Source organism: Notolabrus celidotus, chromosome 21, assembly GCF_009762535.1.
Source record: "Notolabrus celidotus isolate fNotCel1 chromosome 21, fNotCel1.pri, whole genome shotgun sequence".
NCBI classification, from domain to species: domain Eukaryota; kingdom Metazoa; phylum Chordata; class Actinopteri; order Labriformes; family Labridae; genus Notolabrus; species Notolabrus celidotus.
In genome coordinates, this window is record NC_048292.1 from 9,896,292 (window position 1) to 9,910,140 (window position 13,849).

At 38.0% G+C, this 13,849-nt stretch overlaps 1 protein-coding gene across 2 annotated transcripts; it reads right to left on the bottom strand.

Moving 5' to 3' along the window:
- Positions 1–975: 975 nt before the first annotated feature.
- ifrd1 (interferon-related developmental regulator 1) lies at positions 976–8,717 on the bottom strand. Of its 2 annotated transcripts, XM_034673700.1 has the most exons (12): positions 8,495–8,716; positions 5,825–5,929; positions 5,389–5,470; positions 4,057–4,181; positions 3,792–3,949; positions 3,588–3,638; positions 3,280–3,458; positions 3,064–3,172; positions 2,673–2,807; positions 2,261–2,389; positions 1,754–1,849; positions 976–1,638 (listed from the first exon to the last, which is right to left on the bottom strand). In XM_034673700.1, the coding sequence occupies exons 1-12, from the start codon at positions 8,523–8,525 to the stop codon at positions 1,552–1,554; spliced, it is 1,287 nt and encodes a 428-aa protein (XP_034529591.1). In that variant the 5' UTR covers positions 8,526–8,716; the 3' UTR covers positions 976–1,551. The 2 variants fall into 2 exon arrangements, 1 of the variants encoding a protein (XP_034529591.1); XR_004629346.1 differs by having other exon boundaries at positions 1,754–2,389; positions 8,495–8,717.
- Positions 8,718–13,849: the final 5,132 nt, after the last annotated feature.

The window sequence follows — 13,849 nt, forward strand, 5'->3', positions numbered from 1 at the left end:
CAGAAGTCACTGGTTCTACTCACCCTCTACCTCCCACATTTCCTCTCTTCAGCTGTCCCATCCATAATGGCAAAAATGCCCCAAAATAGAACATAAAAAAAGTTAAATGTGGCTTCAGTTCAAATCTAACAATTAGAACAAATTCTTGTTAATTTATGATATCCTCTCTATCAAACAGAAACCTTGTATCTCCATATTTTATCATTTTTTTTGCATGAATTAATGCTACTGCTCTCTTTTGATGCCTACCAGTAGATGTTATAAACTGTAATGAATGCAAAGTACTCAAAAAAGCTTGTGGTTGAATCCGATAGTCATTATGCACCACATATCTGGAACACACTCCCTGAAAGCTGTAGGTCCGCTCCAACTTCCACTTCTTTTAAATCAAAGATTAAGGCTTTTTTATTTGCCCCTGCCTTCCTATCTTAGCTTATTTTAACTCACTTTAAATGCAAATCTTAATTTTATCTTTAACATTTCTAATTTTCCTTTTCTTTTCTGTTTTATTATATTTGTCAATTTAATTGTGCGCTTTTATGCTTGTCTGAATGTTTCTAATGCTTTTAATGTTTTAATGTAAAGCACATTGAGTTGCCCTCATATATGAAATATATATATATATATATATATATATATATATATATATATATATACAAATGAAGTTGCCTTGCCTAGTGTTAAGTCATGTGAAAAACAAAGGGGATTTTTTTTTTTACTTCCTGGAAAGTAGTTGTTTGTGAGAGATACAAGGTTTCTGACTGCCTATGACAATATGTGTTATTGTTTAAGGCTTCTACCGTTTGTTATTGTTCACATAGAGCGACCTAGAAATAAGTTATAAATAATAAATAAGAGACTTCTTAACTTGTGAACTGGGACACTAAGGCGTATGTGATTGCAGGGTTATTTGGTTGGAGTGTTGCTATGTTAGTTTAGCTCCTTCTTATCTTATACAGACAATAAGAGATCCAATTCTTTCAGCTTTTCAGTGTTTATTTCACCCTCCTTGCCCTTTAGAGTACATAACAAATACCAAAAGAAAACACAATATTCACCGTTGATCTACAATAATAACCTGCTATGGGTTAGGAAGGTAGTGCAACGAAATACAAATTCATACAAGGATTAGAATGTAGAGATGTGTTTTAACATTGGAATGAACTAAACAAAACTATAAAGGTGCAAACAAAAAAAATGCTGCCAAAATTACATAACTTAATACATATGTTCAAAAACATGAAAGGCCACATAATAGATATTAATGAGAGAGAAAAATATACACTATATGTACAACACCACTGTTCATGTGTGGAGACATTAAGTTAGACTCTACCTGAAAAACTATTGTTGAATTATCAAAACACCCACCTCCTGTAGGTGTCAATGTGGCTATGTCAGCATCTGAGAGCAAAGCTGCTTTACAACACTATGGACAGTGAGGGTTTGATACTAAATAGACTTCAGGGGAGTTAAGTGGCAAAGCAATATGGGGACAGTTCATCTAATAAGCAGTGAGGCTTGATAAATATATTCCTAGTGTCAAAAAGATTAAAACTCTCCCACGTCCACCCGCTTGTCCCTGAATTTGCTCCTGGCCTTGGTCCGAGCCTTGAATGCAGCAGAGTTGTGGAGATGCTGGAAAAGAAATAAGAGAATTTAATTACAAAGTAGCGATAAAGTAATCATAAAATGTGGAAGATGAAAAATTTAGTAGACAGGACTAGATTAAGATGATGTAAGTTGTGCATACCCTTTCAAAGCGAGAGATCTTCATGGCCTTCATGGTCGCCGAATCAACCAACATGGGTGGTCCCAGTTCGAACACGTCTCTGATGAATTCATTCCCCTTTAAAAGACAAAAATACTTCACTAAGAAACCATCATCACAAGCATACTATGTTCCACTGTGTCATCTTTACTCCAGAAATGTTGCATTAGCACTGGCTGCCTGCCATAATGCAGACTAATTTCCAACCAGAGACCTGTAATGACTTCTTCCCCCACAATATGCATCATTATCCTAAATCAAGTCGTTAGTGTTGTCTTCCTGCATGGAGAAGTCCTACAGATCTTCATTAAGTTTTAGTGCTGTGTCAGTGCAGGAGAAAACTAAACAACCCAACCCAAACTCAGGATTCTGCAGTGTAATTAAAGTAAAGGTCGACTTGCACGCTTTCAAAGTTTTTAATTTCACTGGCTCATAAATCTGTGCTGCGCTCCACCGATACTTCACAACTGATGAAGTTGACATAAATACCTGGAGGTGGTAGTTCATCCCAGAGCCCACAAACTCCCTGAAGGCATCGTAGGTTCTCTTTCTGACCCAGCTGTCGATGGTCATACGCTCAGTCCCAAAGCGGATTGTCTCAGTCTGAAAGTCGCCCTCCTGGAAGATCAAAGAAAAGACAGTGTACTTTTAATTTGCCATGCAGAAGAAGAACTAAGAAGAAGAAGAATTACAGAAGAAGAAGAAGAAGAAGAAGAAGAAGATGAAGAATTAAAGAAGAATTAAAGAAGAAGAAGAAGAAGAATTAAAGAAGAGGAATTAAAGAAGAAGAATTAAAGAAGAATTAAAGAAGAAGAAGAAGAAGAAGAAGAAGAAGAATTAAAGACGAAGAAGAAGAAGAGTTTAAAATGTCAATGAAAAAACAAATGTAGTGAACACCCACCTCAACAGCCTTGAGCACGTCCCTAAACACTGAGCGCTGCTTCCTCTTGTCCGTCTTGGCTCTGTGTTTGTTACAGTCTGTAGCCAATGCATTCAGTTTGTCGCACAGTTCCTCCCAGCCTTCAAACTCAAACTCCTGAAGAGACACAAATAATAAAAATGCTCCTTTAATGACAGAAAAGAAGAACGCAACAATCCACAGAATAAAAAGATGTATGTAGCTTAACACACTGAGTTAAGCTGTAAAGTCATTCTGCAGTTCAGGACTAAATTACTGCTGTTGGAAACAATATGGACTGTAATTTAGTCTTTTTTTGTCATGATAACGGACTGCGCTGTACCACAGGAATGAAAGCATCTTAGATATTCAACACAGTGTTGTTTGAACTCACAGCGTCCATGTCTCTGGCCAGCTCAAAGAGCAGGGCGATGGTCTCCCCTGCAGCTATCCTCATGTTCACATCCTCACTTTCCAGCAATCTGGGCAGTTTAGGCAAGTGTCTGCGAAACAAAACAAAGTCATTAGAAGAAAAATACATGCATGAGCTACAAATAACTAAATGTTTGATTTCAGTTTAACATTTTCAGAGTTCACATGGGGGTCTTACTTGCGCAGGATGTCTCTAAGCTGGTTGCTGGTACAGATGGTGAGCAGCAGTGCCCAGGAGAGCAGAGCGTTGGTGTGGAGAGCGCTTGTCTGGGGATTAACCAGAGGACACGTACCGTCCGCTCTCGCATAGGACCGGGTGAACAGGTTCTCAAAGCACTCCATGGTAGCTTGCACATCCTGCAATGGGAAGAGAGGAGTTTTAAATGAAAAGGTAAAAGCCGCAAGACTGAATGAATTAACTGATAGAGTAGAATCAAACGACTAAAAAACAAAACAAAAAACACATAAAAAGGATCAAGAACTCACCAAAATGTCATCTTCAGCTACTAAAGTACAGAGGCCCAGACTCGTCGCCACCTTTTAAGAGAAACAGAACCATCTGTTTTCCTCAGTATGAACAGATTTCAAGAAAATCTAGACATCCAAACAGCAGCATGTACTGTGTGGCTACTGATGCAATGGGTTTCTACATGCAGTACCTTGTCTCAGAAAACAAAAAAAGGTACTCACTGCTTGTCTGGCCTGAATGTTCGCTGATCCATCTGCCAGGATGTTTTTGAAGATGGGTTTCAGGCTCTTGAACACCTCCTCGCTCTCGATGCCCGAGCCCAGCTGGATACACAGCAGGCAGGCTAAAGAGGCGGCCGCTCGCTGCTCATCGCCTTTACCTGACGGGGGAGAGGGGGGTGGGTGTTTAGTTTTCACATCAATCTAACAGGCCTTAAAGAAATAGAAATGTCTGCTGTTCTGACTGTTGGATTGTCTCTGACAGTACCTTTCTTCAGGCAGCGTTCGATGCTGTCTGTGATGGTCATCCTTCTCTCAGAGATGAACTCATAGAGGATCCGTGTGGCCATTGCCGTCTTAAGCCCGTCCAGTGCTCCTTGTCTGGTCTTAGCACTGAGGAAACAGAAACACAGACGGTCATTATTACAAATATGAAAACACAAATTCCTCTCCAACAACATCAGCTCAATATATGCCGGACTCTCCACTGCTCTGGCTGCTTTGGCGGCTATTGTCACATGGCTGGCATGAGGCCCTGGGCCTAAGCTCATGTCATGTCAGCAAGTATGTAAACTTCTGCAAGTCAAACATCATGAAACGGTGCCTTATATGCTCTTCAATTTCAAATATTATGAACACTGTAAGCATTTTTTTTTTAGATGTAATCAAATAAGAAATGTTATTCTCCTCCTGTTTACATTCAAGGCCATCCACAACCTCGCCCTGCTGTATCTGTCCGATCTCCTCCACATTGTCACCCCCTCTCGCTCCCTCAGGTCTTCCTCCTCCCTCCACATCTCTGTGCCCCCCTGCCCGTCTCAGCACCATGGGGAGCAGAGCTTTCAGTCGCTCTGCTCCCCAACTCTGGAACTCACTCCCACAAGACATAAGACATATTGACTCTCTACCCCTCTTCAAATCAAAACTCAAAACCCATCTGTTCCACTTGGTGTTACTTTGCTTGTTTTTATTTATTTTATCGTGTTATTTAATTTTATTGTGTTTAAATCCCTCTGTAAAGTAGCCTTAAGCATTGAGAAAGGCACTTTTAAACAAAATGTATTATTGTTATTATTATTATTATTCTATAAAGTTCAGAGTGTTCACTCATTTCAAGCCGGTGTGTAATGAGTATAAACAACATTTATTATGACATGTCAAAGGAATTTGCTGGGGAATCCCCTCTTAAATAACATTACGTCACACACGTCTACAATGACTCACCTTTTTGGGGATTAATCTATTTGTAGATTAACTGGGCAGCATGTACATTTCTAATGTGACTCACAGCAGCTTTATAAACGCAGGCCCTCCTAGATATAAGCCTTTTGAACCCTGTTACTCATTCCTACTTAGAATATTTGTTCCTTATTGGAGGTTTCTTATCGGTAACTCGTGTGTGTTAAATCAATTACACTGTTCCTGTACTAAGAACTCAATAAAGGCTTTACTGCTCCTTAACAGAAAAGGAGCCAATTTAATTTCAACATGTCGAACCTGTGGGTTAAACTCTGCTGAGACACATTTCAGCCTGCACACCTGTAACATCTGATAGCGTGTGTTTGGAAACAGTTGAAAAGCATGCACTACTTTTTATTACCTCTTGTCCACCGTGCTGTCTATGAACCCTTTCAACTTGTACTGGAAATCCTCCTGGGCTGCGTCCTCATTGGCCTCTCCACCTGGCAACATCACAAGATTTAGTGAGTGGATATTCATCTGTAAAGGCTTCACAGTTTTAATCTGTGTAACTGGACTGAAAAGTGTGGGTAGAATCAAATGGGCTTTTCTTGGTAGGTTTTTTGTTAAGTTTAGAGGAGTGTTGATATACAGTAGAAAAAATTGTGTGCTCAAGTACGCCTGTGAAGAAGCCACACAGCAACATTCAGCCTGAGAGACAGAGCTCAGTATTTACAGCACATTCCTTTTGGGTGACGTGTGCACAAACTGAAAACAAGCACATGCAGAAACACCCACTGCCATGCTTAGTAGTAAGAATGTAGAAAGTCTTCTCACACGTGTACGCGCATACATACCGTCATCTGCGACACTCATGATGTCACTGAAGCTGCTGCAATGACTGAGGGTCTCAATGGAGGCATCCTCATCACTGAAAGGATGCACATGTCCATGCTGCCCTCCTAGAGAGAGAAAAAAGACACAATTATAAATCAGATCAAATACCATAAACCAGTGCAGCAGGTCTGGGCATGTTTGTTATGTAACAGCAACTCCATGCAGGTGCTGTAGCAGACACTACAGTTATCTAATGTGTGTCCTTTGCACACCTTATCCTGCTGTACTTTTATTATCTTGTGAAAAAGTACCAAGTGGTCAGGATCAAGGGCGCTCGTGTTGACTTGGTAAACATCACACGCAGAACAGGCTGATGCTGCAATTAGCCAGTATTGAAAATAGTTACTTAATACACGGACATAAACAAGACAACACGTGCTATAAGCAAACTCAAACTTCAATCCACACCTGATTGTTTGAGTAAATATCATTCTAACAGGGAATCTTTTCAACACATGTGTAGACACTTGGCTCTACAAATCACACATTGCTTGTGTGGTTGCCAGTCACATTTTCAACTGAAAGGTGTTTGTAAACAACATGTGTGTAGGAGGTTGTGATCATTATTATCTGAATCATTGCTTTAACATATATTTATCTCATTTAATTATTCATGTATCTATTTATTTATTGTGTTTCAATCTGTGGTGTAAAACTTTGGAACAGACTCAACATGGAGCTACAGCAATGTCAGAACATAATCCAGTTCAAGAAGAGGTGTAAAGAAGTCATTTTCATGAGGTACAAGGAGGAAGACAAGTGTTGAGAATCATGAGGGGTTTGCTTTTGATTGTAGGTGTAAATATGAAGATAGGTTATGACAATTTGTTTTGTAGGAATTCACTCGTATAATGCCAGAAAATAGTGAATAAAGGGGTAGGATTAGATACGTTTTAACTTCTTCCTACTCCTTTTGAAACATGTAAAGTAAAATGTTTCAGTGCTTGCTAATGGAACTGATTGATTTGGATTTTTTTGTATAACTATTTCTTCTTTTTTTACTTGTATGTTTGTATAACTATTTCTTCTTTATTACTTGTATGTTTGTATAGCTATTTCTTCTATTTAAATATATGTTTTTTTTTCCTATTTTACTTTCACATGCTCAAAATATAGACATCAAATCAAATAAAAAAATGTATTAATCTGATCTTGTTAACACTACCTTATTTTTAACTTTTCTTTCCACTATTACTTATTTTATTAATTTTATTGTATTTATTTATAACCATGCCTTTTATAAGTTGTACCATTGCTGTTGTTTTCGGTCTCTCTGTTATCCTATGAAGCACTTTGGGCTGCATGTTTTTATGTATGAAAGGTGCTATATAAATAAAGTTGAGTTGAGTGAAAAATAACAGCTAATGAAGTGACATGTAATAAAGACCTTCCATTAATATATAAATAGTGTATGAATAATAACTGTTTTATAAAATGTAAATTTGTCACCAACTTTGTAAAAGTGTTTCATCTTTTGTAAATTTGTTTTGTCCTTCAGGGCCACCATACATTTTCAACTAAAAGGTGTTTGTAAACAACGTGTGTAGGAGGTTGTGGAAAAATAACGGCTAAAAGGGAGTTAACATTTTGCCATGAAGTGTCATTTAATGAAAACCTTCCACTAGTATATAAATAGGGAGTGAATAACTTCCTCAGTAATGGCGCACTATAACCAGACACAACAGGCGTCTGAAGCCTGACCTGAATTCCCCTCTGGGAGGACATGTTTGTTAAGTTTAACACTGAACTGACAAAAGAAGTCACAACCAGCAAATACAAATGAAAACAGAAATGTGATAGGAATCTCTCCCAGCCTCTTTAGAAAGCCTGTTTTATCCCCCTAACAGAGGTTATTTTCTTTATATGTGTGGACGTGGACCTTCCCTCCACCACAGCTGATTTCTGAGAACCAGGCGCCGCCTGTTTTTTCATAACCTGCTCCCTCCAGAGTCCAAAATGTCCGCCTTCTGTCGCTTCAAAATAAAAAAGACTAACAACAATTACCACCATACAACATAGTTATTAGATGTCCACTCCCTGTGTACAGTAGAGTCAGAAAACAGCCGTCAGAGTGAATACCAGAGACGTCAGAAGGAAGATTAATTGAGGTCAATCTGCCGACAACACGACCTCACTATCGAGTTTAAGCTAACATTACTACCTAGTTATAGACACTGAAACATCATTATAACTTGAATTCGTGTCAATTTGTTCAGAAAAGCGGTCAACTCGGTGTCATACAAGTATAACGTTACCACTTTTAAAAATAAAGTTATCTGGCAACCAAAGCTGTCAGCTCTGGTAACGGCCAGCATGAGCTAATGTTAGCTTTAGCATGTTATGAAAAGCTAAAATTGTTTATCCAATCAAATTATTTAACTTAAAACATCATTATTGAAGCAACTTTTAGTCTTCTGCCACGTTCTTCTAAGCAACATTAAGGCTTTGTGTGATAAAGGCTAAGTTAGCTTTGTGTTTTGACGCAGGCCTGACGTTTGTAGTCCTCCCCGTCAACACGTTCAACTGCCGTCAATGCACTGACAACACTAAAGAACTACAACTACCACGAGCATGGAGAAGCCAAAACAAGCTAGGCCAAAGCAACGCTCCCGCCCCGCTTTCTTACTTACCCCTGCTGTTCTTCTTCTTGTTCCTCGGCATTTTCGTGCAGATTAAATATCTAATGTGATCAAAAATCAGCCAATACACGACCAGCTTTTACTGTAATGTCTCGTAAAATGATAATATTCCCGCGGCACAGTCGATAAAGAGGAATTGAAAGCGATCTTGGAGAAAGTCTGTTGGCCGAGACGATACATTTTCCCTCATAAACCAGGGCTGCGTAGAGAGAGGGCGGCTCCGGGTATTTATACCGGCAGACATGTCACGAGGAGGTTTCCCGGCAGATACCACCAATCCGGGAATAGGAACAGACGTCGCGTGTGTTCGCGCGTGACGCAGTGCACAGAAACGTGGTCACTATGCTCTTGGTTGTTTTGGTGAAACGTGGACCTGTCATTGGACTTCGTGGCAAATTATCCACTGCTGTCTCAAAGCAGACAAAATAAACACGGACCATGAATTCTGATACACCAGAAACAGTGTAACCTGGGGAGGAAAGTCACCCTACCTTTATCAATCAATCAATAATAATAAATAATAATAATAACACTTTATGCATATAGCACTTTTCAATACAAGTAACAAAGTGCTTTACAGTGGGCAATAAAAACAAGAAGAAGTGCAAAGTAAAATGAAGCTTTAAAAAATAAAATTAAATAAAAAGCTTAAAAACTCTACAAACTTATAAAACAGACCCTTGAAATCAGAGCTAAAATTAAATAAAATCACATAATAGAATCTTAATCTAATCCAAATTCCATTGTAACATTGTAAATATCTAAATTGTAATCTATCTTTATATCTATTTTTATCTTTAACTTATCTTGTTTTATTTATTTTACTTATTGAAACTTCTTCTTGATTGTACTTATGTCTGGGTTGCTGTAACAACTGAATTTCCCCCCCGGGGGATCAATAAAGTAACATCTTATCTTATCTCATCATGTCTTATCTTTCCTGTAAAAATGTGTTTTGAGTGAGTAATGACAGAAAAACAACCTATAATAGAATAAATTAAGAAAAAGATCCCACCCCACAGCCCCGACCCAAAAAACCACCCCACAATCCTAAGGTTAAGAACACAAAATATGCAACAATAGTAATAAAACAATACAAATTAAATAAATAAATAAGAAATAAAAAAGAAGTTGCTGAACGAACTGAGGAAAAGCTCTCATGGTATCTTAATTTGGAAACACTGGAGGTAAAATAAGATGTTAAAACTCAACTCAATTTGAACTGGATAATAAACAAATAAATCAATAAATCAATAATACTGTTAAGAATAACACATGTTATGTAGTATCTTTTTCTAAAGAAAATAGTTAAAGATAAGCTCCATTCTGATACAGTGATGGCTACTTCTGTAACATTGTAAATGGACACACAAAACTCATGTCATATGCTTTAAATAGTTTGTGATGCAACAGGTTGTCCTGTAATTCTCATTTACAAAAGAAATGGGACTCTGTAAATTGTTGTTAAAAACAGATTTTGAAGGTTTGCAAAGCAATTCAATCCTATAACTTAATAGAAATAGTGCTAAGGCAATACATCAAATGTTGAAACCGAAAAATATCATTGTTTTATATAAAAATATATACACATTTTAAATTGGATGCCAGCAACATTTTTCAAAATAGTGTTAATAGAGACATCAAACACTGAAAAAGTTGTGTAATGCTAAAAAAAATAAAAAATAGGAGGAATAAGGAAGGAAGGAACATCTCCAAACTAGTTAGGTTTAAGTGCAACAGGTTAGCAACATAACTGGCAGTAAAAAGGATAATGCAGAGATTGAGTCTCTGAGAAGAGGTTCTACTCTCTTTGAAAGACTGCGTGAGCAAATAGTGTAACAATATGAGAAACATAAAAAATATAATTTGGGTATTTCTTCAATTACAGTACATAATATCATTACAAGATTCAGAGAATCTGGAGAAATCTCTATAATAAAGGAACAAGACTGTAGACTAATACTGGATGGTGATGATCTGGCTACACTGCATTAAAAACAGATGTGACTCTGTAGTTGAAATCACTGCATGGTCTCAAACTCACTTCCAAAAAACATTGTCTGTCAACAGTCTTGTCTTGCATATTTCAGCAATACTGTGCCAAACAATGTCCTGCAAAGCCACACAGCATGACTCCATAGAGTCCAGGTGATTTGCCATCCATTTGATGCAGCATGAAATGGATTAATAATGGATGCAGGATCAGAAAAAGCCCACATAATTGTTAGAACTTTAAAACGAATGTTGCTAAAATGTTAGTTATCTTTTGGTAGATTAAGTAATTATTAAATGTTAAAAATCTACTACACAGTTACACTGATAGTTCGAATAAGCTGTATTATTGAGATGGGAACAGTGTTTAATAAAATGCAGTCAGACGTAAAAGCAGTTCAGTGCTCTGTGATCTGTGATCCTGAATAAGGTAGTTTTAGGCTCGATCTGTTCCGACTAGAGAAGAACACTTGATGGGAACTATCTATAAATGCTACAAATTGAAAGTTTTGTAAGAGTGTTATTCTCCTGTCAATGTGTGAGTGACGTGAATACAACCATCAACATTTGTTCATCACTGCAAAGGGATAGAAGATGTCTCCTTTTCTTACAAACCAAGCACTCTCTCAGTCTTGTATCTTTATTTACAGAGGCCCTTGGAGTATGGATTTTTCCCAGACTACTGTTGCAAAAGAGAATCAATTCAAACTGGCAGACCACAGTTTCACACTCCTACTGCAGATAGTGGCAAGTGCATCAAATACATCAGGCTTAGGAATGAATGCAATGAGCTGAGGAATAGAGTTACAGAGTAAGTGTTCAATTGGCTCGTCTACAGTTTCAACGTTAGCTGGGCCAGGTCAGAAAAAATGTCAAGTCAAAGTATATTCCCCTTTTTGTGATACATTAACTGAGGAAGATATGATGTGTACATTTTCCATCCTTTCCAATCCAATATAGGGTTTCATACGAACCAGCACATTATACTTCAGTAATGATGACAGAGGTGAAAGTGATACAATGATGCATATTGTGTCTGGCATCCTGCATGTTAGAATTTCACCGTCTGTATTTGAGTCCTGTGATGCAACTGCGGTTTTTGGGTATTGTTCTGAAATGCATTATTTTCAAGGTTTATGTGAGTGTCACCTTTATTCTTTCTACTCTTTTTTAAAAATATTTTTTTATATGGTCTGGATCTTCTGTAGTTATATAGACTTATAACATGCAAACAAAGTGTCTGTTTTGCAAATAAAGTGCAATTGATTATATATAGCCCATTAAATCTTTGGTTTTACATTTTCTACAGTCCATTTGTCAAATACATGACATCATCAAATAGCTTCAGTTACCGACACATACTTCCGCAGCCCCATTTCTTAATTAAAAATGAACATTTATCAAATCTTGGGCAAGCACAGAGTTTGGAATCAACAGACTCAGTCCTGTGAATAATCTTTCCTGGCTTGAATTATTTCAGTCCTTCTGCACTTTGCTTGAAATGACAGAAATAGTTCATTCTGTCTTACACAAGTGGAAAATCTCACAGATGCAGCCTCCTGGCTGCCATTCCCACGGCCCAACTGTCAACAGTGTTCCTGCCAGCTCAGACCTGACAAACAGCAGAATTCAGGCTTGCAGCATTCAAAGCAGACTGTCTTTTTTTTTTTTTCGTGCACATCGTGTTCGACTATTAGGTTTCCAGATCTGCTTCCTGCACACCCACTTACACCTACACACGAGTTATGGTATTCAGCTTTCATCTTTTTTTCATTTAGCTAATTGATAAAGCTGATTTTTAATGTGAAGTTGTCAGTTTAGATCACATTTCTTTGAAGAAGAAAGTGGCTTGATTTAAGCGATCTGAGGACGTGGGTGGACTCAAAAACACTCTCAGTAAGTTTTTCAAACCCTACTTCACCAAACCGTCCAGCCAAAAGAAGATTTTTCTGCCACATCCTGCCAAGACAGAAACTTCAGACCAACATAGAAGCTCTGGGGTTTAACATACGACAAAAATACAATCAGGAAGACTGAATAGATACTGCTTCTTCATTCCAGCAGGCAGTAGCAAATGGCAGTGGGATTGAAGAGTTGAAATCTTGACTGAGCAAAGCAAAGAAAGCTCCTTACTAAGCTGCCCACACAACCCTTCATTATGAAGCGCAAACAAAGAGAAAAATGTTGTAAAACTTGAGTCTCACACCAAATGTCTGTGTGCTAAGCGATGGCAAAGGTATACTTAACAATACGTGACATATATCCTAAAAACATGCCGACAACCTTCCACCCTTTGCACACTTGCCAACTGTTACTTTAACTGCATGCACAATAAACTGCAAAACGCTGTATGAGTATGTTTTTGATTTTTGCATTGTGCTAATGGCCCACTGTAACACTGCTCGTTTTCAGAAAAGGGCTAAGTGTGGAGCCCCTCAGGCACAGTGCAAATACAGAAGTGCTGCTCTGTTTGCAGCATAAAGCCTGAATAATTCATGATGTGTGAAGCTGGGGTGTTTTTAGGTTGACACAATAACACAGAAAGAGAGATTAATAGAAACAAATCCACAATATTTATATTTTTGAGTACTTTTATTCTTAAAGATACAACCCTTTTTTATTTAAAAGTATCCCTTAATGTCCAGAGTGCTAACTTTTAACTGTTTATTCAGAATATTGTGAAATCAGAGTGTGTGTTTACAATAAATGAGTTTTCAAAAGGTTCTTCTTTATTGAAATCTGGCAAGTGCATGGTTTTGATTTGTTATCCAACAAGAATTTACAACAATCTTTGCCACTAGGGGGAGCCATTCTGTTTGAAATTCAAAGGACATACACCTCTCACTGAAACCTCACAAGTGTAATTCTAAGAGATGTGTTTTTGATGCATAATTTATTGAGTCGCTGAACTGTGCTTACTGCTGAGCCGCATCTCCCTCCAAACGCTTAATGGGCTGGAGCATGCAATGCAAATATCATATAACCCGGCAGGTTAGAACAACTGTAAGAATGTGGAGTAAGTAATGAAAAGAGCAGATGTGATTTTTAGAAGGAGTGGGAGCTGGTTGGAGTTGCAGAAAGAGAGAGAAATCACCTGCCAGTAAAGCAGTGTAGGAGTAAGGAATAACAGAGCAGCCCAGTCTGAAATCACTCAGCATGCGTGGCACGTCACATCAATGGGCACCAGCTCAGACCAACCTAATGCCTCAGGAATACAGATCATTACCAAAATAACAGATAGCCAGAGAGAGAGAGGGAGAGCTGACAGGGGATAATAGAAAACGTCTGAATATTAATTTCATGAGCAATGCTACTCATTTTAAATAATTCATAACTGACATGGCCTGGAGCAGT

Excerpts from the sequence above, each read along its gene's own strand:
- ifrd1 (XM_034673700.1), bottom strand. The coding sequence starts at position 8,525 with ATGCCGAGGAACAAGAAGAAGAACAGCAGGG. Across the intron at positions 4,182-5,388 it reads GACAGCACGGTGGACAAGAG|TGCTAAGACCAGACAAGGAG; the intron begins GTAATAAAAAGT and ends CTGTTTCCTCAG. Across the intron at positions 3,950-4,056 it reads CGAACGCTGCCTGAAGAAAG|GTAAAGGCGATGAGCAGCGA; the intron begins GTACTGTCAGAG and ends CTCCCCCGTCAG.